Here is a 20061-nt window from a genome sequence, read left to right on the forward strand (position 1 = left end):
TATTTCCCTCGTGCAAACAGCCCCGTTTTGGCCGCCTTACGTGCGGATCATTCCGTACACAGCAGGTGGCCACGAATAGAACATAACCAACCCCGAAGTCTGCCCCTGCGTTTTCAGTAAAAAAAGAGTTATTTTTCTAAGTAGATGTTACAATCACGTTACAAGCACGTTACAATCACCGAGAAACCGGAAATCCTGGATAGTGGGGCAGCGGGCATTCCAGGCAACGCCTGCTCAAGAACAATGCTGGTGGGGGGATATCTGTGCTGGCGGGGCGTTCCAGCTTCGATCTCGATGCGCGGTCAGATAAGGCCCTGTAGCGCCTCTTGTCACTCATTTCGCCCCTGGACAATTGTCTGGTGGGCGGTTTTCTGCGGAGACAGTCGCTTCTCTTTGGAGCAGTACAGAAGCGCACAGCGTGTGTTACAACCACCCACACGCCGAACGCATCAAGGAGGAGTTGAACGTAGTCTCCACCATGGCGCCCAGCCTCTGCCTTCTTCTCATAGGACTCGCTCATCTCGCAGCGTGTGAGTAAATTGCTGCTTATGAGTGCGCTGCCCGTGCCTCTTCTTTCTTTCGCGTATATAGGCAGGTGTGTTGCAAGGAGACCTGAGTGTGATGCCATGCGTACGCGTGTAAAAGATCTAAAAGGCTTTGTGTGGAGTGCAGCCATGTGCAAGAAGTCACACAAACTGCGTGCATAAATGTTGTTTGTTGTCCATAAGTGGAAATGAGAGTCATTACTTGGTGAAAGTCCAGCTTTTTGTAGAATGGTGTTGCGCATATGGGAAGTTCCTGGGCATGTCCATATTAGATGCCGTACAGTGGTGTCGCAAGCCGGTTCTTCGCAGTGTGGGCATTTGTCGGGAACTGGAATAGTAGTACTTTGCCACTTTGTGACGCTATACCACCACCTTTTATGTCGTGTGGCAAACTCAGCGGCATAAATAAATAAATAAATAAATAAATAAATAAATAAATAAATAAATAAATAAATAAATAAATAAATAAATAAATAAATAAATAAATAAATAAATAAATAAATAAATAAATAAATAAATAAAAGGCTTTGAGAAAAAGAGGGATAACACTTTAATGCCAAATCGGTTGAAAAATACAGCACAAAAAACAACAACAACAAAAGAACAACAACAACAACAAACGGCTGTTTTATGCGTGGTACACCGAGCTGGAAAAGGAAAGGAAAGATGAGTATACTAAGTATGAACCAACTGCCCCAACTGCGACAGATTTTCTGTTCTTGGGCTCCAAGATTACCTCGGAAGGAGACTGCAGCCATTAAATTAGGAGACGCCTGCTTTTGGGAAAGAGAGCAATGGTTAGCCTTGACCGCCTAGTAAAGAGCAGAGACATTAGTCTGCCAACCAAGATCCGTATAACTCGTGCTATGGTCTTTCCAGTTGTGATGTATGGATGCGAGAGTTGGACTGTGAAAAAGGCTGACCGCCGAAGAATTGACGCGTTTGAATTGTGGTGCTGGCGAAGACTCTTGAGAGTTCCTTGGACTGCCAGAAGATCAAATCAGTCGATACTGTCGTCTATAAACCCTGACTGCTCATTGGAGGGTCAAATTCTAAAGTTAAAGCTCAGCCACTTTGGTCATCTGATGGGAAGAGAGGAGTCGCTGGAGAAAGATTTGATGTTGGGAAAAGTTGAGGGTCGCCGGAGAAGGGGTAGGCAGCGAACGCGATGGTTAGATGGCATTCTCGAGGCATTGCAGATGAAGCTATGTGATGTTAGGAAGATAGTGAGAGACCGGAAAGCGTGGCGTGACATGGTCCATAGGGTCACGAAGAGTCGGACACGACTGAACTGAACTGAACTGCCCCAAAGAGCTATTTTGATTGAACGGAAAGATTCTCGGCACTTTCGCTGCTGTTTCAGCATGCTACCACAATTCCGATAGGCACTCGCTTTTTCCTTATCATTCGTTTATTGTGCTTTCCCATAATATCACAACTAATATAATCTTCAATTCGTTTATGCACGCAATAACTCACGCCTACAAGTTTTACTTTATTTGATCACTTATTTAATAAATTATTTCTGGTGGCGCCAATATCGCAAGCCCACGAGTTTTTGTCTCTAGCCTTGAAAGCCACTGATGTATTAATATATAGGCTGAACTTTAAACAGCTTCATCCTCTGTAACACGCAAATTGTCCTAAATTATTCGGTGGATATAGAAGCAAGAAGGAGGATATTTTGCGCTAATAACAGTTTGAAATATTTTAGTCCATCAGGTTTGTGTCTTTGCCGCTTTCCTTATTTCTCTCTTTCCGTCCACGCTATGAACACAGAACTGCCCTCTGCTTATCTACGGGTGCCCTGTTCCGGTCCCTTCCATACTCCTTTTAGCAAGCTAAGGAGGAGGGGGAGGAAGATGAAGAGGAAAGGCAGGGAGGTTAACCAGTAAAAGCAACCGGTTTGCTACCCTGCACTGGGGGAAGGGGATGAGTGGATATGAAAGTTGTGAGAGAGGGATAGTTGAAGTTAGTACAGTCACATCACAGCAAGCTAAAGATTCACTGCGAACTGCCCGCTGTCGCTTCTGAGGAAAGGATTGGGGTGTTGTGAAAGATGTACACTCTGATGTACACTTTGTGTGTATAGCTCATCAGCTTTTGCATCATACATCAATGAAGTACGCGATGATGATCATGATGATGGGGATAATAATAATAATAATAATAATAATAATAATAATAATAATAATAATAATAATAATAATAATAATAATAATAATAATAATAATAATAATAATAATAATAATAATAATAATAATAATAATAATAATAATAATAATAATAATTCCGAAACACGTACGCTCATACTGTCACATAGTGGTTGCAAGTCCGGTAGCCAGAAATAGACACTGGCGAATTGCACTTGAATGAAACTCTTTATTGGGCTCACTTGTGTCCGCTAAAGAACTTAGCGAATCGGCGGCGGCGATAACAGCAAACGTGTTCGTCGGTCGTCGAACTGAAAATGCCCGTTTCATTCGTCAGCGCTCAATTGAAAGCCGTCGAAAAAAGATCTAGACGGGGACTATCATACCCTGGAACATTGCAGAAGCACACGTGCGTGGCTGGAATCTTTTGAGATACATCTCGAATCATCTGCCGCAACAAAGGAAATGATAAAGCCGCGTCTCGCGACAACGAACATGAACAAGCAAAGAACACAGAATTGATACATGCGTTCGAACCAGAGGGATAAGACTGCTTGCTGGTGCCTGCCGAGAACATTTGAATGGTTCGCGGCAATATGATGTGTAAATGACGAATAACTGACAGCGTGAGTTATATCACTGTGCTTTTCCGGTTCCTTATATTTCTGTTGCGACTCTACAGATGCCTAAAGCCCTTTTAGTCAAATTGTAAAGTTACCATCACAAGCCAGTATTTGCTTACGCCATCGGGAATCAATTCTTTCTCCGAAGGCGGTTTTGCAAGAGTACCGCCTTCCACTCAGTCGTTGGATGGCCGGGACGTCATCTTGCAAGCTAATTTCAGAGTGGGGTGTCGTATCGCGAAGCAGAGGTGCCGATAAAGGTTTATCTGTGGGACGAGCAAGCAAAGAAAAAAAAAAAAAGCTCCACGAACCATCGCAGCCGTCGCGCAATTGCGGTCAGCTCGAGGACGTCCGTTTTGGAGGGCGATGCACTTTCGATTGCGTATAGTAGATTGATTAGGCTACCACATATCAACTGTGCCGGCAGATATCGAGAAGAACGGAGCCGTGGCACCGTTTCAGCTACGTTTTTAAAAGTTTGAAGACTTGAGGCCTGCTACAGTTTATAACGCCCATGCCACTTCAGCTTCGCGCTTATCAATATTGTTAAGTTGTAATTCAAAACAGTTGTTTGCTGGGCGGCTTAGGATTGTTCCTCTATAGTCATGTTTAAAGCTCAGAACACATACCTGCATTGTTGATATTATTATAGTCATTCTCACTCTGGTACTTTAGGCTTCAATGAGGCGATATATTTTAAGTTGTCTTCAAAAATACTGAACACGAAAAATAGACGTCTGACCGTCGAGTTGTCTGTAGCGCATAGCACATTCATAAAAAATCCTACCTTGCAGTTTTTATGTTTTAAATAGAGATTGATTTTCCGCATTTGTTGGTGCATAAAATGACGTATGATTTTGGTGACAGTGCCAAGCACTTGATGCCATTTTTAAAATGGGTGGTACATGAAAGCATATATACTCAGTAAGCCGTGAGGTGCATAATTTTGGCGTCGGATATTTAGAGGCATATTGTCAATAATGAAAAGTTATGAAAGAGAGCATATTGGCCGGCCAGTTGGTGCATAATAGAAGTTAATGAAAAGAGCGCGAAAACGAATACGAAACCACACAACACAGGCGCTGGTGCAGTGTGGTCTCGTCTTCATTTTCGCGCTGTTTTTCATTTTCTTCTATTATGAAAGAGGGTCACCTTTCATGCTGACGGCGTTGAGTTTCAACTTAGGATATGCTTCTTCCATATCGAAATTGATTAATTTGATTAGATATCATTGAAAATCATCTTATCATTAATCTGTATAAAACCAGCCTCCTGCAGACGATACCATTGCATCTCTCATAGTTTTTAAGATACATATCTGTAAACAGTAAAAAGCAAAAAAACAAAAACTAGAGTTAGATTAATGCGAAAGCATTGCAGCCCAGCAAGCGAAATGTTTTCAAGTCAAGGTTTTGACATTTAAGATTTTTCTCCTGCTACTATTGTGTTATTGTGTGCAGTGCAGGTGATTGCTTATTCCACGTGTTCTGCCGAGGTTCACGCTTCGCCAGTGATCCTTATTCGCCGAAACCCCTGTTTGAAAGTATGCAATGTGCGGTACATGTGCGGCTGGTTCGAATTCTAGTGTTGAGCTAGCCCCTTGTATGACTAGCAAATGTATGCTATATACCCTGAACGCTTACGATGAACAGTTTTGTCGCAATCACGATACAAATGCCAAGAAAACTGGCGCCATATGGAGGCCGGTAACTGGTCAGTACGTACAGACGAATGACGATATATAGCACTGTCTCAAGTGACCCTGGCCGCGATCAGGGATGGGTCTTGATGCATTAGATCGGCTTGGGCGCAATAGGACCGCTTAATGACGCCATCCATTTTTTTTTCATATTTAGCTGGTCAGGAATTTTTTTTTCAATCCAGCTTGTGTACACATTATTACCGGCTATTCGCCTAATCGGAGAAGTAATGTTTTGTCATTAAGATTCTCCCAGTATAAAAATATAGCTACGGGCTAGAACTAGAAAAATGCAATTTTTCCCTACTTCCCTTCGTTAAGAACAGTTAATTGTAACGCAGATATTAAGCCTGTATTTGTTTCTGCATTGTTCCTAAATGGCAGTATTCACATACATACTGATACTATACGAGCGAAGGGTCGGCACAAGTATTTTTGCCTAAAGAGTGAAAATGACCTTTTTTTTTTGACCTTACGCACGTGCGATGCGACACTAGTACACAAGAAATAAATCGACATATGACAGAGTTGTCTTCAAATAACATTTCATTAGGAGACTTTCCGATATTCTCGTGGCAGTCATGGTGGCTGCGCAGCCAACAGCAGCGACCTATAGTAGGGAGTCGCCGTCCTACGGTGGTGCCTCTCTCAATGCAGACTCTGCAAAATGTGAAACTAAAGACCGCGTAATTGTGGCCTGCTCCATGTACGAGCGCGGGAGGTTGGTGTTGCTTTCTTGTTTCGTGCCTTCCAGAAGCAGGCGACTATCGCAGGACCTTGTAAGTGCGCGGTCGGGAGTTCGGAAGTCTTCCTACGCTGTTTGAATTACGTGACACCACTATTCACGCGCGTCTCAACATGCGACTGTCATCTCGCGTATTGGTCATGTGTTCTGTACTATTTATTCTCACCTTTTAAATTTCTTTCTATGTCCTTATCCACAATGCCCTTCTTTCTACTGCTATATATACCTACGGTGCAATGGGGAGCGAATAGCAGCCACTGCGACCGTATTTCAAAGGTGGATGGAATGTGAAGATGTCCGCGGCTTGACATTCAGTGCGCACGATTGAGACTAGCACGGAGCCCTCGGTGCGCCACATGATTCAAACTAAAAACTACGAGGGACTTTAGCGACTAAAGTAGTGAAAGGCGAAAGCCTGAGTGCCGCATTCTGCTACGCAACTGACACTAATTAGTAATTAACTAATTAATATCCGGGCAGGTAATTAGTTACCTAAGCAAATTACAATCATTAATTAGGTAATCAGTGAATTACTTGATTAGTCATCGATTGATAATCAATTATTCATTTATTAATTAGTAATTGCTCATCGATTGACATATGGCCATATAAGGCACGCATTAGCGCATACTGTGGTCGTGCTCTGTGATTGGTCGAGACCTCTATGACGTCATCCCGCCTCGGCCAATCGGAACGCCGCAAAATCGGGACACATTTTGTCCACGACAGCATGAGCCATTAAAGGCTTTTGTCTTAATATGGAGCTGTTCGGTACGGCACATGGGTGATAGATAGATAGATGGATTTATTGAAAGGAAAAGGCAGAGAGGTTGGCCGGAATTAGTCAAATCTGGCCTGCTACTCTGCACTGGGGAAGGGGAAGGAGAGAAGAAAGAAGGTCATGATGGGTGACATGGGTGAATCTGGCACATGGTCCAGCGCCAAGGTGGCGCACTGCATTCCGCAGTCATCAGCTGCCTGTTCCCCAGCATTTATCGCGGTGCACACACACTACGGCATAGTTGTGTTTCGTACCAAATGGCTACACGTGGCCTGTGGAAGTCGGGTTCACTAAAGGCTTAAACGCCGCTCGAGCGCCAACACCGATGCGATAACGAGTCCATTGTTTTCACCTTCACCCGTCGCACCCTTTTCGTTATCACGCGTTGCGCGAGCCTATTGACCAGACCCGACAAAAGCCTATTCATGGTGAGGTGAACTCCGAGCTGTGATTCCCAGATAGATAAGAGATCTAACCGCAGCACGAATTGCAGAGAACTGTAACTGAATTCTGGACTCTTGCCCTCATGCCGGCATCGACTTGCCCACATTCCGGCATGCCGGCAAATTTCTTAAAGGTTGTCCTCTTGTGACATTTGAAAACTATGTGAATTCAGCCTTTGTTGAAGCAAAAACGCCCGACAGTAGGCCGTACAGAAACCGCGTGCGTTATCATAATTTATCTTTCCTTTCTGAGGAATGCATACACAATAGAATGTATTCTAGGGCTTCAGTAGGCTCTAAAAATGGTACAATCAGACGTCAACAGGCAATCACCTCTGTGTACATGATTTTGCGGTCGTCGTGTCGCGCAAGGCGCGGTGGTGACAAGTGGTGCAACTGCAGCACGTGGGAGTGAAGGAAAGCAGGATGGTGACACGGTGCTTACTCGGGGCTTTGTAATGTTGCAAGGGGAGTCGAATATGAGCTGACCTATCACTTTCATGTCATTTTGTAACCAGAACTCTCCAGCGCGTACCCATACAAAACAACGCTATACACATTCCATGCAGGTTGGCCTTACGTCGGGTTTCATTCTTCACAATTTTCCCAGGTATTTCACAATTTTCCCAGGGAAGACGAGTTCCTCAGACCACTGTGCTCTCACACTTCGCACGTACTCAGAACTAACTGCCTCTTCGAATTTTTATTTCCAGACACTCGAGAGTGTCGCACTCTTGGTGTATTTATTCCTTCGTTAGCGTGTTTGAAATATTACCCAGTGCTTGTAGCCTCATGCAAACGCAATGGCCATAAATATTGTTCCGTTCTTTCTGTAGGCCCAGACTGCGCGCTCATTCTAATGTCAAAGTCCAGTGAGCTCAATTGTACTCTGAAGGACCATGTAAATAGCTAGTTTCGTACTATAAGCAGCAGTTCGCGAGACTAGATGCACCTGGCCAACGCACCGGCGGCCGCTCAGACCATACACCGCGAGAAATATTCTTAATTAGAAAAAATTATAACCACGCTGGCCGAAACACTCCTTCTCTTCCCGCGCGGCTAGCGATTGTAGACTCCGGTGGGTGATGGTGGTAGTGGTTGCCGGCTGCGGCAACTGCTATCTAAATCCTGAAGCACTCAAGCTGCTCCCAGCGGGAAAGAAACGGGATAGGGAGAGGATAGCGGAGGAAGTACAGAGGGGAGCGATAGCAAGAAAGGACACAGGGAGATTTGTAGATTATTTGCAAAACATACAAAAAGGGACAACATAGTTCGCGTCGTTCGCGCGCAAGTGTCCGGGCACTATCCACAAATGACTGCGCGCGAAGCGACCACTGCAATTATTTACAATATAGTGACATAAACGCCGGTAGCAATTTTAGTTTTCTCACACATCATAAGTGTAACAATGATTGAGGGGTATTTGTAAAAGAAAACCTTTTATTCAACCTTGAAAGGTCAGCTAAAACCATTTTTTTTATTACGAGTTGTTTTGTTCAGGCGCATCCGGTTGAAAAGCGCCTCATAGTTTCCGATTCGTTCCTCTAGAGGCAAGGTAAAAAAAAAAACAATTCCACATGACGACATGCCTACCCTAGCACATCAGATACTATCAAGCACCGCAATACAATACGCCATTGCCACCCATGGCAGTGAGAGCGGCCTGCTTTGAGTATGTAAAGCGGATAATTGTGCTAATTGGTACGCCATTGATTATGAGGCTGCGCACCCACTTCCTGTCCGTGTGTTTTCTGGTGCGCTGCCTCATAATCAATTCGAGTATGTTTAAGAGAGGTCCACAACGCGCAGATCAGCAGCATGGCAAGCAACGAGAAACAGCTTGAAGAACCGTGAAGAAGTGAGAAGATGCACTCACTCCCATCTCCCCTAATTCCCTAATTACCTAAACAGCGGCCGATAGCTATGCCTTCGATAAAATGAAGGCTTCATTCATTCAGAGGGACACTTAGGACAGTCAGTGCACGTGAATGAAGGCGAAAGCTCGCTCTCACAACACCCCACTGCCGATGACGATGAGGACGTATACCTTTGAACGGGCGATCACAGAAAGGGGTCTGACCCTTTAGGACCGATCCCCACGCTCCCTTCTGTTGCGCGCGCCACTTAGGGGAGCGCGTTACCCTCCATATTCTTCCTGTTTCTCTGTGGTTTCCTATCTACTCCTCCTCTTCTGGCAGTGCCCGCTGTTTTAAGCTACGTGGGGTAGTGAGCTGATTACGGCATACAATTGGAGGTACACAAGTCGATTCCAGTCGCTATCGCAAACTGGGTTAGCACGTACATGCTATTTAGCAAGAGAAATGGTATGGCCCCAACCGCAACGCCGCACGAAGAACCATTGCGTCACTATTCTGGTACGAAGACGGGAAGTGTGGCACCAAATGGTGGCTCGTTTAAGACGCAGTACGAGCAAATGGGGCGTCGTAGACGACAAAGAAGAGAGCTGCACTCCCACAAGGGTGCTTGTTCTGCATGCCGTCGTACTTTTCATGTGTAAAATTCTTTTCATGGTGATGTCTCAAGGTCACTTGAGCTTTGTGCCACTTGCTGTGAGCATTTCCTGTCCACGCTTCTCGTGAGCCAAGAAAGATCGCCTTACTTTTGGCGTTATATTATCGCCTTAGAGAGCACCGCACGGGGCGGCTGCTCTGTAGTCGAAGTATTTGTGGAGTGGCTGAGTTACAAAAGCTCGAACCCTGCACCTTTTCTTTTACTCTCAAGAATTGCTACATACAAGTATAATGTTATAAAGACCGCAAGCAGGCAGATATATAATTCCACGAGGAACGCGAACGCCATCTTCACGTGCCTCTGGTAATTGGCACCGAAAAATCGCCCCCTTTCATGTAAAGTCAGTTAGGATGATCACGCTAACGCCCTCTCCCTTGCCCAATAACCTATACCAGTCTCCTTCAACCTGCCTCTTTTAGGCACTTAATATGTTCATTCAATATTTTCCAATATATTAAACTATACGGTAGGCACATACATGTGGTGCGCTTGTCACAAATTTTGGGGAGGTCTCTCGGCGTATCATGTTGCTTTATAGTTAACAAAAATTCCAGGGGGCACTTTATACCACTAAAGTTCGATGAGGCGAAAGCCTTTGTTTGAAACGCTACTGATTCCTGCCTTACTGCACCTGCCTCTGTATGCTGAGCGGTGTGGCGTTCAAGAAAACGCCAAATAAAAAGCGCAGCACGGTCGTCCGGCCAGCTTCGCATGTTTGGATCGCCTGGTGATGTCATCAGTCATGACCAGATGTGACGTCATGACCGGAAGTGACACTATGATGACGTCAGTTAAGGTTTTTAGATGTGACTGGATGTGGCATCTTGAGGACGTCACAACCTGTCATGACGTCACTGCTGGTCGTGACGTCACAGTCTCGCAGTATACCGCGGAATCTCGCGAAGAAGTTGGGCACTTCTCGCGGCATATGCCCGGGCGGACACGCTGGCGAGTCGTGAGCCATTAAGGCTTTCGCCTTAGAAAGAACCGAAATTATTGTCTCTGTCCACAGGTAGCTGCAAAGTAGCAATTTTACTTTGTTCCAGTTCACTGTAATGCCAGGCGTTCCTAAATGCTGTCGATTCAGCAGAGTAAGCAACTTGATCAACTCGACGCTCCTGACAAATAAACCCGGAGATTGCTTTTTCATATCAAGGAATTTAAATGCAGCCTTCTGAAGTCAGGCTTTTTTCTCTGATACGGGAGAATTTAGAAAGTGGTGGAGTGAGAGGATATATATATATATATATATATATATATATATATATATATATATATATATATATATATAATGCACAGGTGGGCGGAAATCTTTCCTACCTCGTTAGTCACCACTTCAACATGCCCACTGGCTTATCTTCGCCATTCTTGACGTTTGCATGACTGTATTATTGTCACCCTTGATGTTGTTTCCTGCCTCCCGTGACGAACGACCCCAACACGTGTCAGAGAATATCATATTGAGGCCGGTGCGGTGCAGACTAGCTATACAGAGCGTCTTGACCCGCACACTAAATCATCTTAGATTTTCTTGTACAACATGCAGTCTTTGTCCACACAAAGCATATGTGCTCTGGAACTGTCGATGCAGAAATAATAGCTGACTGCCATTATTACCCGCCCTGTATGATAAGAACAGCGACATTCAGGAAAAGCTGAAGGCCTCTCAGACCCCCTTTCTCCCTTTGTCATCATGCTGCTGTGCTTTGTAAACCTGATGCATCCACTAGGTACGGTCTGAGCCTCACACTCTCATGGAATTGCGACCGTTGGACTGCTGCCCTAAAAGTCTTTCTTGCAACTAATAAACTTTTTTCTTTGTATCAGTTGGTCGTTCGCGGTGCACTGTAATGAGCTACATCTACTTCTTTCGTCCTTCGTGCAGGTCAAAAGCAACCGAACGCTCCGTATCTTCCATCTGACTTCAAGATGAACGTGATGTACAAGTCGTGGTTCGACGACAACCTCTACGCCTTCACGGTGGCCTACAGCCGCCGGGGACTTGGCTTGGGCAACCGCCTGTACGTGTCTCGCCTCTCTCAGGGCGTGAAATACATCAAGCTGTACGACTTCGAAGGAGACATTCTCTATGAGGCTAAAGGTGAGCACATAACATGAGAGCGTTCTTGTGAAGTCATAGGTGAGAGAAGCTTAAATCTTAAGGTGGCCTCATAACAGTGGATGACTCATGCCAATGCGACGCGATGAGTACAAAATATGTGTCATCATTAGCCGACATTGCCTAACAAAATTTGATTTCACCCGTAATGTAGTCTTTCTGTTAAGAAAAAGATAAGAGTTCGTCGCTTGCTTGATTGATTCATTAACAGCAATGTTCTTTAGGCAACCTACGCTACAGCTTTCTAACGCAAGCATGCATCAACATGCGCGAAAAGAGTTTCTTGCCGCTGGTCACATATTTTGGAGAGAAAAAAAATAAAAACTACGTGTGAGGCGTGAAAGCTATCTGCGGGCTTAAAAACAATCTTCCTATATGTCACGATTACCTTCCGTTCTGTACTCAGCTGTATGTTTATTTTAGGTCGCACCTTTAGTTGAAAGCGTTGTCGATTATTCTGCGCAATAAATTATCTGTTCCACTGCTATGGTAATAGCATTACGACTAGCAGTTTATGACATGAATATTAGTAGTACTGTAATAGGTGTTGACCCTAAAGCCATAAACGCGGTCGACGGCACGCAGGGGATACAAGGCAATGCACCACTACTCGCGGGATCCCCGATTCCGAGAAGAACGACCCGTACTTCCCGGTGGCATTCCGCACTTCCAATGACCGCAAGATCTTCGACACGCCAGACTCACTCATTCGCTTCGATGGAGGCCAAAAGGTATTCCATGCAATGCTCTCTGTATATAACGCCCTCAATAGGGTGGCTATCTAAAACAAAGAACCCTTGGTCGCTAAAAAAACTTTGAGCACTTGTTCTCGGCGAAGTCGATCTTCTGGCTGTCTTCTCCGGTTTCTCCGGGAGCAGGAGCAGCAGCGGCGTTCATGTGCGAGAAAATTGCTTCGAGATATCTTCCCGTCTGTCTATACAAGACGGTTGCCATCGCTTTGAAGTGGATGGTGATTCCAAGTATCCTTCGGGATCCGATTCCCAAAAATTTCTCGTGACACGTGCACACAGCTTAATTCAGAAATTGGCCACCTGCATTTCTTTTCTTGGTCTTTTCTAAGTCTAAAGAATCTCCGTTTACGTTCAAAGTGATTACTACAGTGATAACTTTCCTTACTGTAGTTATCACAGTGATCAAATTAATTACCGAAAGTGATTACGTTGTGATTATTACAGGGAATTCTATCCATAGAAGCCCCCCGCCACTCTTTAATGTCTTTTAAATCTAATGGGTCACCTTCGGTGATTTACTGCTAGGATGTCATGGTTTCATTGAAATTATTGGTGTTATGGTCCGTTACATTTCTCTTTCGTGATGCTCAAATCTAGCACACAACAGTCTTGTAAAAGAAGCAACTAAGGGGACCATACATAAGAAACATTGCTCATGTAATCAGTGGTTAAGTGCGTACAGAAAACAAAAATGCGCATCTGCGTTAGAACACAGAATCCTCTATGCATGATGGCAGCTTGTTGAGTACGTTTATTGAGCTTTGTGCGTGATCAAAGAGAAAAAAGGGATCGGGACGGGGGGAAGGGCAGGTCGTGATTTCACTGCTTTTAACAATAATAAGGAGGCGTTCTTTTTGGATAAACCTTTGGAGCACCTTCGTGTTCCCGGAATACTAATGAAATGGCGCCAATTAGTGGACTCAAACAACTTACTCTGGCGCACATCTGGTCAAAATATCGTAATTATATTCACGTATACACCGATGGATCTGTGCCAGCACAGGCATCCGCTGCAGCTGTGGTCATACCAGCTCAGAAAACGACTCTGCATTTCCTTTTGGGATATACCTCTACATCAGCCGCTGCTGAACTTGTAGCCATTCGGGAATCTATTCGCTACATATGTGGGGAACCAACTCAAAAATGGTGTATATTCACGGATTCAAAGAGTGCATTACAAATTTTGGAAAACTTCTTACGCCACACTGCCCATCAGTCCCTGGCACTAAACATTACGGAGCTCCTCACATCTGCCCAGCTGCAAGGCCACATGATAATGTTTCAATGGATCCCTGCCCACTCCATGGAAATGATCAGGCCGATGTTGAAGCGAAAAGCGCACTCATCAATGGCCTCCAAACAGCTGTGCCTTTTTCAAGAGCGGATACGACGTGCCTTCTTAAGAGTTGTATGAATAATGCTACAGCAGCTTACTGGGCCCAGCCAGATGCCCGACACATTCGTCTAAGAAGGCTCGATCGAACATTTAAATTTTATGTTCCGCGTGATATTTCGCGTCATCAGGCATGCTTGATACATAGACTTCGTTTAAACGTGGCTTTCACGCGCAAGTACTTACATTTAATTGGACAGATGGACTCACCGGAATGTTCAACTTGTGGCATCGCAGAGACTATGGACCATGTATTATTGGTGTGCCCAGCGTATGCGTGCGAAAGAAGTGTGCTAGCCGCTTCCTTGAAGCGTTTGGACAAGATGCCTCTGTCGGAGGAACTGCTGCTGGGCGCTTGGCATGCTCTTTGCCGTTTTTTGTGCGCCAGCGGACTTGATTCGCGCTTGTAAAGCAAGCTACTGTGTCTGTATATGTATTTCATATGCCTTCTCGCACATCGTCACCCATCATGACCTTCTTTCTTCCCTCCTTCCCCGTCCCCAGTGCAGAGTAGCAGGCCAGATTTGAATTATTCCGGCCAACCTCTCTGCCTTTTCCTTTCAATAAATCCATCTATCTATCTATCAATCTGCAGTAAATATTTTCGATGGCTTCACACAGATCAAACGTTTCAAGTTAATATCGTAAGCTTATCCTTCCTCTCCGCATTTCGTGCTCTTGTAAACGTGGAAAATGTGTTGGCACTGAGTGCGAACGAACAAGTCTGAATTTCGAGTCGGCGAGCGTTAAATGGACGCCATGGTTTCGCTTGCCTTGATGCCTACATTCTTCTCTTTCTTACAGAAACAGGTCGAAGACATGCCTGCGGGAGTTGAGGAGTGGGCGGTTGCCGCCACTGTGTCTGTCCAGGGGCAGACTCACTACTGCAATAACACCATGGTCTGGAGCAGTAAGTACAATAAGGAAGAGAACTTGGGAATGACAGCTAGTTGCGGTGGACGAATCATAATTTTAAACATAACTTGATATTCTCTTGCATTGGGGATTTGAACAAATCGTGTCTGTTGTATTGAGGAAACCTGTTAACCCGAAACTTAGTTATAAAGCTACGAGGTTAACATTCTGCACATATATACGTTTTTTAGTGGGCAGCTTATGTAACGGTAATCGTGGGTCTCTACTGGGCTATAGCCAAAGAGAGTGAGACATCTAAAGGTATGATTACTACTGAGATGATCACTATCAGTGCGTATGTACCAAAACAGGCAGGACTGATGTAATACCTCATTATCAACAGTGACTACCCAGTCTGTGGCTCTCAGAAAAACCGGATGGTATTTTAAACTATAGACGAATCCGATCAGGTTCATTCATTTGAACAATTGCGTGCCTGATGCTGAACCGTGCTTTAGAAAAAATGTTCACGTTTTTTAGGAAGGCATCGACATTCTTTTTCCTGCGGTTTGAGGAGCAATTCATAGTGGGGGCTTGAAACAGCGAGCAACTCTTGACGAATACTCTATCCTATTTCTGGAATCTGAGCACGTTTCTACAAAATAATGCAGAAAACGGCACCACTACACCTTACTGCGATCGCAAGTCAGAGAACTACGGCCGCTGTCCTCCGGTGCCCTTGGACGCCCTGGTGACGTGCGAGGGTGGCAAGGCCATCCAATATACCTTCTCCGATTTCGTAGAGGTTTTCGACGTAACCATATTTGAGGTATGTGGGAGACAAACACCATGAAACAGACCAATACGAATGACGACTGTGCTCCAGAAGCAGTTAACGCGCAGGATGCTATGAATTATGAGTGCTAGAGCTTAGGAGGAAGATTAAAGGTACTGCAATAATTAGTAAGATGATGGCCTTTAATTCTGTTGTATGATCCAGGCTGAAATATTCAGCAGTAGTGTGTGACCCTCATACTAAAAAAAACAACAACAACATATAAGCGAATTACAGCAAGTACGAAGAAATGCGCGGTCAAATATGTTTTCGATAGATACAAAATTATTGATTGACCAATTCAGTTAATGTAAAATATGGAACACAAGCGCTAGAAGTAAGAAGGAAAGTCAGCCGTCTTCTGTGACTTTGCAAGAGCCTGTGAGGTAAAATTGATATCCAATTACCCCGCTTCGCGAAGGCACTTCCAGAAGGTCTGGACATACAATACTCATTTGCCGTATTGTTTTGCCGGAACAGACACTATAATTAATTTTTTTTTTTGTTTCTGCCGACAGTTTGAGGCTGGAATTCCCTTTTCATTGCTATATTTGAGCTTGATGCTTTTCGAGAAGTGCTTGGAAGCCATTTTAGCCGATTCAGAGGTGAACCAGATGCCCGTTTTTAATTTCTCTAAGACAACTTTTCTTGTATTATCGTTTGTCATATCTGTATTGCTTCTTGATTAGGCCAAAAGTGCTGCCCTGCAGTGTTGCTAAATATAATTAGTTGGTTTTGTGGGGCTTAACGTCCCAAAGCGACTCAGGCTATGAGAGACGCCGTAGTGGAGGACTCCGGAAATTTCGACCACCTGGGGTTCTTTAACGTGCACTGACATCGCACAGCACACGAGCGCCTTGCTTTTTGCCGCCAGCGAAAAGCGGCCGCCGAGGTCGGGAATCGATCCCGCGTCCTTGGGAACATTAGTCGAGCGCCGTAACCACTGCGCCACCCCGGCGAGGTAATATATATATATATATATATATATATATATATATATATATATATATATATATATATATATATATATATATATAGATCACATATTGTGCTATGTCAATCGTTGCAAATCAAATTTAGAGAACTGGGCCTTAGCTTTACGGTTGAAAATGACATCAGTAACATAATATCTGAATTGATTAGAAAGCATCATGAGTTGATGGTATTTTATTTAGAAGCCATAGGAGCGAAAATACGCATACGCGAGGTGCATGAGAGGGCCAGCATATCACTAACATTTTGAAGGTAGCACGAAAAATGAGGACCAAGAGTAGAAGAACACAACACGAGCGCTCAACACAAGCGCTCGTGTTGCGTCCTTCTACTCTTGGTCCTCGTTTTTCGCGCTACCTTCAAAATGAACCAGATTCAACTCGCTCAACTTTCAACCTTACTAATATCACTAACAGATAGACTAGAGTATCTTGTCAGAAACAGTAAGAACTACCACAAAGAACGATAAAGGCGTTCATGTTATTATGTTTTCTTATACTTCAGGAAACGTCACTGATAAATGTATATATACAAATACAACTGATGCGTGTCAACTGTGCGCGGGCGTAGAGGTTGATGCGGGTAGTGCGCATACGCACTCTGTTTGGTCAGTGCAGCTTCGTCGAAGGAGGAGGAACATTCATCATCATCAGCCGGACTATACCCACTGCAGTGCGAAGTTCTTTCCCATATTCCTCCAACTAACCCGGTTCTGTGCGAGCTGCATCCAATTGACCCTTCCGAACTTCTTTAAACCTAATTTGCTCACCTAACTTTTTGCAGCACCATAGGAGGAACATCGTTTTTACACTGACACTATTTATACAGCATAATTTATACCATAAGACACCATAAATAACTCACATTGCTTCACAGGGGGCTTTCTTCGTGTAATCGCGAGTTTCTGATTTTTAATCATTCGCTTTGTTTCTTTGCATTTTACAGAAATATTTCCGCGTCAGCATGTAATGCGCTGCAGCGATTAACTGGCTTCGTCAGGTTCAAACAATTATCTGAAAAGTGGTCTGGCTTTGCTTCTTGTTCATCCTGATCTTTATAGAATACTTTCACAACTACTTTAGCTTGAACTCCGTCACCTAAGGCATTTTTCTTGCCCTGTTCCTTCGTATGCTCTGTATCGTTCAATGATTTTATAACAGTGTTCGCTACACTTCGGGAAATATGTGGGTTTAGTTTGTTCGCAATGCTTAAACGGTACGTATTCTAAGCCACTCACGTGAAAAAAAATTTAAAACGCTATATTTACTGAGAATACTTTACCTGCTCAATATTTTTCAGTAAATTCAGTGCCCTCTGATGGAGTTACCGTACAGCCGGCAACGTATATTTGTAAAGTTTATTTCGAAGTGATGCTGACAATTTGCAGGAACCGGCAGGCTTCTTCTGCGATGGGGCGGAACGAGCCACGCTTCCTCCACTTCCGTCAGTGTTTAGCTTTTACGCCGAGACGAAGACTGCCGACCAACAGGACGTGACCAAGAGCAAGGTTAGTGGTTTAGCTAAATGACAAGAAGGTCCCTAGAAATCAAGGGTCACTTAGCAATTATTGTGCCCTCTGAAACATTCTTCGAGTGTTCTCACATTACGCAGAAGGCGCTCAATTGACGGCCCTCCATTTTCGCAGGTCTGGGCTAATCTGCCTAGCTTTCTGGTTGCTCGGGAAACCTATTTTGTCGACGCGGACACGGCAGTTTCCAGGGGTGTCTTCGACTATGCCACCGGCAAGTATTGAAGTGTGCGAGAGAGAAGCTATCAGTATAGAAATATGTGTCTTTGCCAGTGAAACATTGCAACTATTATTTTCTTCCCAGGAGATGATGATTAAAGCGCATTTAAGCATATTTTCTTTAGGCACCATTACGAACTGTCGGCATCTCCTTCAATACTGAGCCCTATGACGATAATAGCGACGCTAGTATTCGTTGGTTTGCCCTAAATTATTTTTTATGTGCACAGCAAAACTCAGGCCGTACTCAATGGTGACTCGCTCTGTTTCCGACAAACATCGCTTCACCTGCTTTCACACTGTGTCGTCTAAAGTGAATATACTATATATACCACGATATCCACTCAGTATAGGCCGTTCTTATTTTTTTCTTCAGGAACAGGTTCTGGGCCCCATGCTTTCCTGTTGTTTTCTCTTCTCTCTTTTCAAACTGAAGAGAGCTTTCTGGCTATTTCAACGATGCTTTTTTCTTTTCATCTCTTAAATGGACGCTGCGGGCAGCTTTGCTCAGTTGTTGTTTTCTGTAAATTTATTCGGGGGGGGGGGGGGGGGGGGCTATAACTGAATTGCATCTTGATAACTGAATATGCAACGAAGAAGTGTTTAACAGTGAGCAAGTTGAATATAAAATTCTTCTCGCCAGACAGTCTAACTCGAGCTTTTTTTGCCGAGAGGGGTTGGATTTAGTGAGCACACGTGTGCTTATCAGTCTCCAAGAATCTGTGTAGACGCGGGCTTTGTACATCGATCGCCAACGGCGACACCTGTATTTTGCTACAGAACATATCCACTTATAGCGGACTCAACGCGGTATCGTACCGATGGAGGCCTACTATTCTGTTTCTTCTAAGTGTCCGTTCAGTGCGCTTTAAAATGGTACACCACAGATAGATGGCTCTTGCAAGCGACGGCGTCGCTGCTGGAAAAGTTATTGTTGCGGACAACTTCGTGGATATGCCACTTTTTTGATGGATAAAGTTTAAAAACCGCAACTGTAGTCTGAAGTACAGCTTCAAAAATAACTATCTCAATTAGTGCCACAGTCATTAAAGCCTACGTGACAGGCCGTTCTTGCCTCGCCTCGAATGTTGGAGCTGCGCAGACTCTGGGAAACGACATTTTTATGCATAAAAATTATGTTTCAAAGCGTTGCACTGCGTTTCTCATCTTTACAGCCGGCTTCGTTGCTGGATTCGTTAGATTGCCGCCAAGAAAAAAACAAAAAACATAGCCTGCAAAAATGAGTAACTGTCGTGCTTGTAGATTCAGATCCTACCGCTGATCAGCAGTTGTCGTGACGCTGGGACTACGTCGACCCGGCCTTCACTTGGTAGCGTGCAGAGACTCGGGGTTGAAGTAGGATTGAATCTTCGAAGTTGGTGAAATATGTACAAGCCGGTTTTATGGCACTTTGAGAAACTTATTTACAAGATTATTTACACGAAAAAGAAGGGTACATCAGCAAAATGGCAAGCGTTAAGAGTTCATAGCGAGAAGCGACTGGATGAGCCGTTTACCCAGGGCTCAGAGCGACATTTCGTGCTCTGCAGCGTCCTTAAAACCCCCTATGTCCAGCCCCTCTCTGAAGATGCTGACCAACCAAATCCAGGGCACGCCCCTCAGATATCGGCATCCAATCGAACACATCACTGCACTGATGGTCTGAAGCACTGACTGGCCCGGCATTGTTTCGTTGGGCGTGATCACTTGTTGGCGGGAAAAGCTCGGGAACGGCGAGGAGAGGAGGTACATTTCTATTCTTCAGCAAAGAAACCACAGGCTGGTTCTGACAAGTGGGTTTACTTCTCAGAAACCCAAGTGCACGTGGGCGCCGCATACGCTCCCA

The 20061-nt window shown here is 44.5% G+C and overlaps 1 protein-coding gene across 1 annotated transcript in view; it reads left to right on the top strand.

Moving 5' to 3' along the window:
• The first annotated feature begins 340 nt into the window (after nt 1-340).
• Nucleotides 341-20061, top strand: part of LOC146178309 (uncharacterized) — a 38095-nt gene continuing 18374 nt past the window's right edge. Inside the window, exons 1-7 of the mRNA XM_084578128.1 lie at nt 341-530; nt 11407-11622; nt 12226-12371; nt 14590-14695; nt 15312-15469; nt 17856-17975; nt 18114-18210. Of these exons, the coding sequence (XP_084434254.1) occupies nt 479-530; nt 11407-11622; nt 12226-12371; nt 14590-14695; nt 15312-15469; nt 17856-17975; nt 18114-18210 (895 nt within the window). The 5' untranslated portion in view covers nt 341-478. The remainder of the gene's footprint in view (nt 531-11406; nt 11623-12225; nt 12372-14589; nt 14696-15311; nt 15470-17855; nt 17976-18113; nt 18211-20061) is intronic.

Source organism: Amblyomma maculatum, chromosome 9 (assembly GCF_055883805.1).
Source record: "Amblyomma maculatum isolate TAMU_Amacu chromosome 9, ASM5588380v1, whole genome shotgun sequence".
NCBI classification, from domain to species: domain Eukaryota; kingdom Metazoa; phylum Arthropoda; class Arachnida; order Ixodida; family Ixodidae; genus Amblyomma; species Amblyomma maculatum.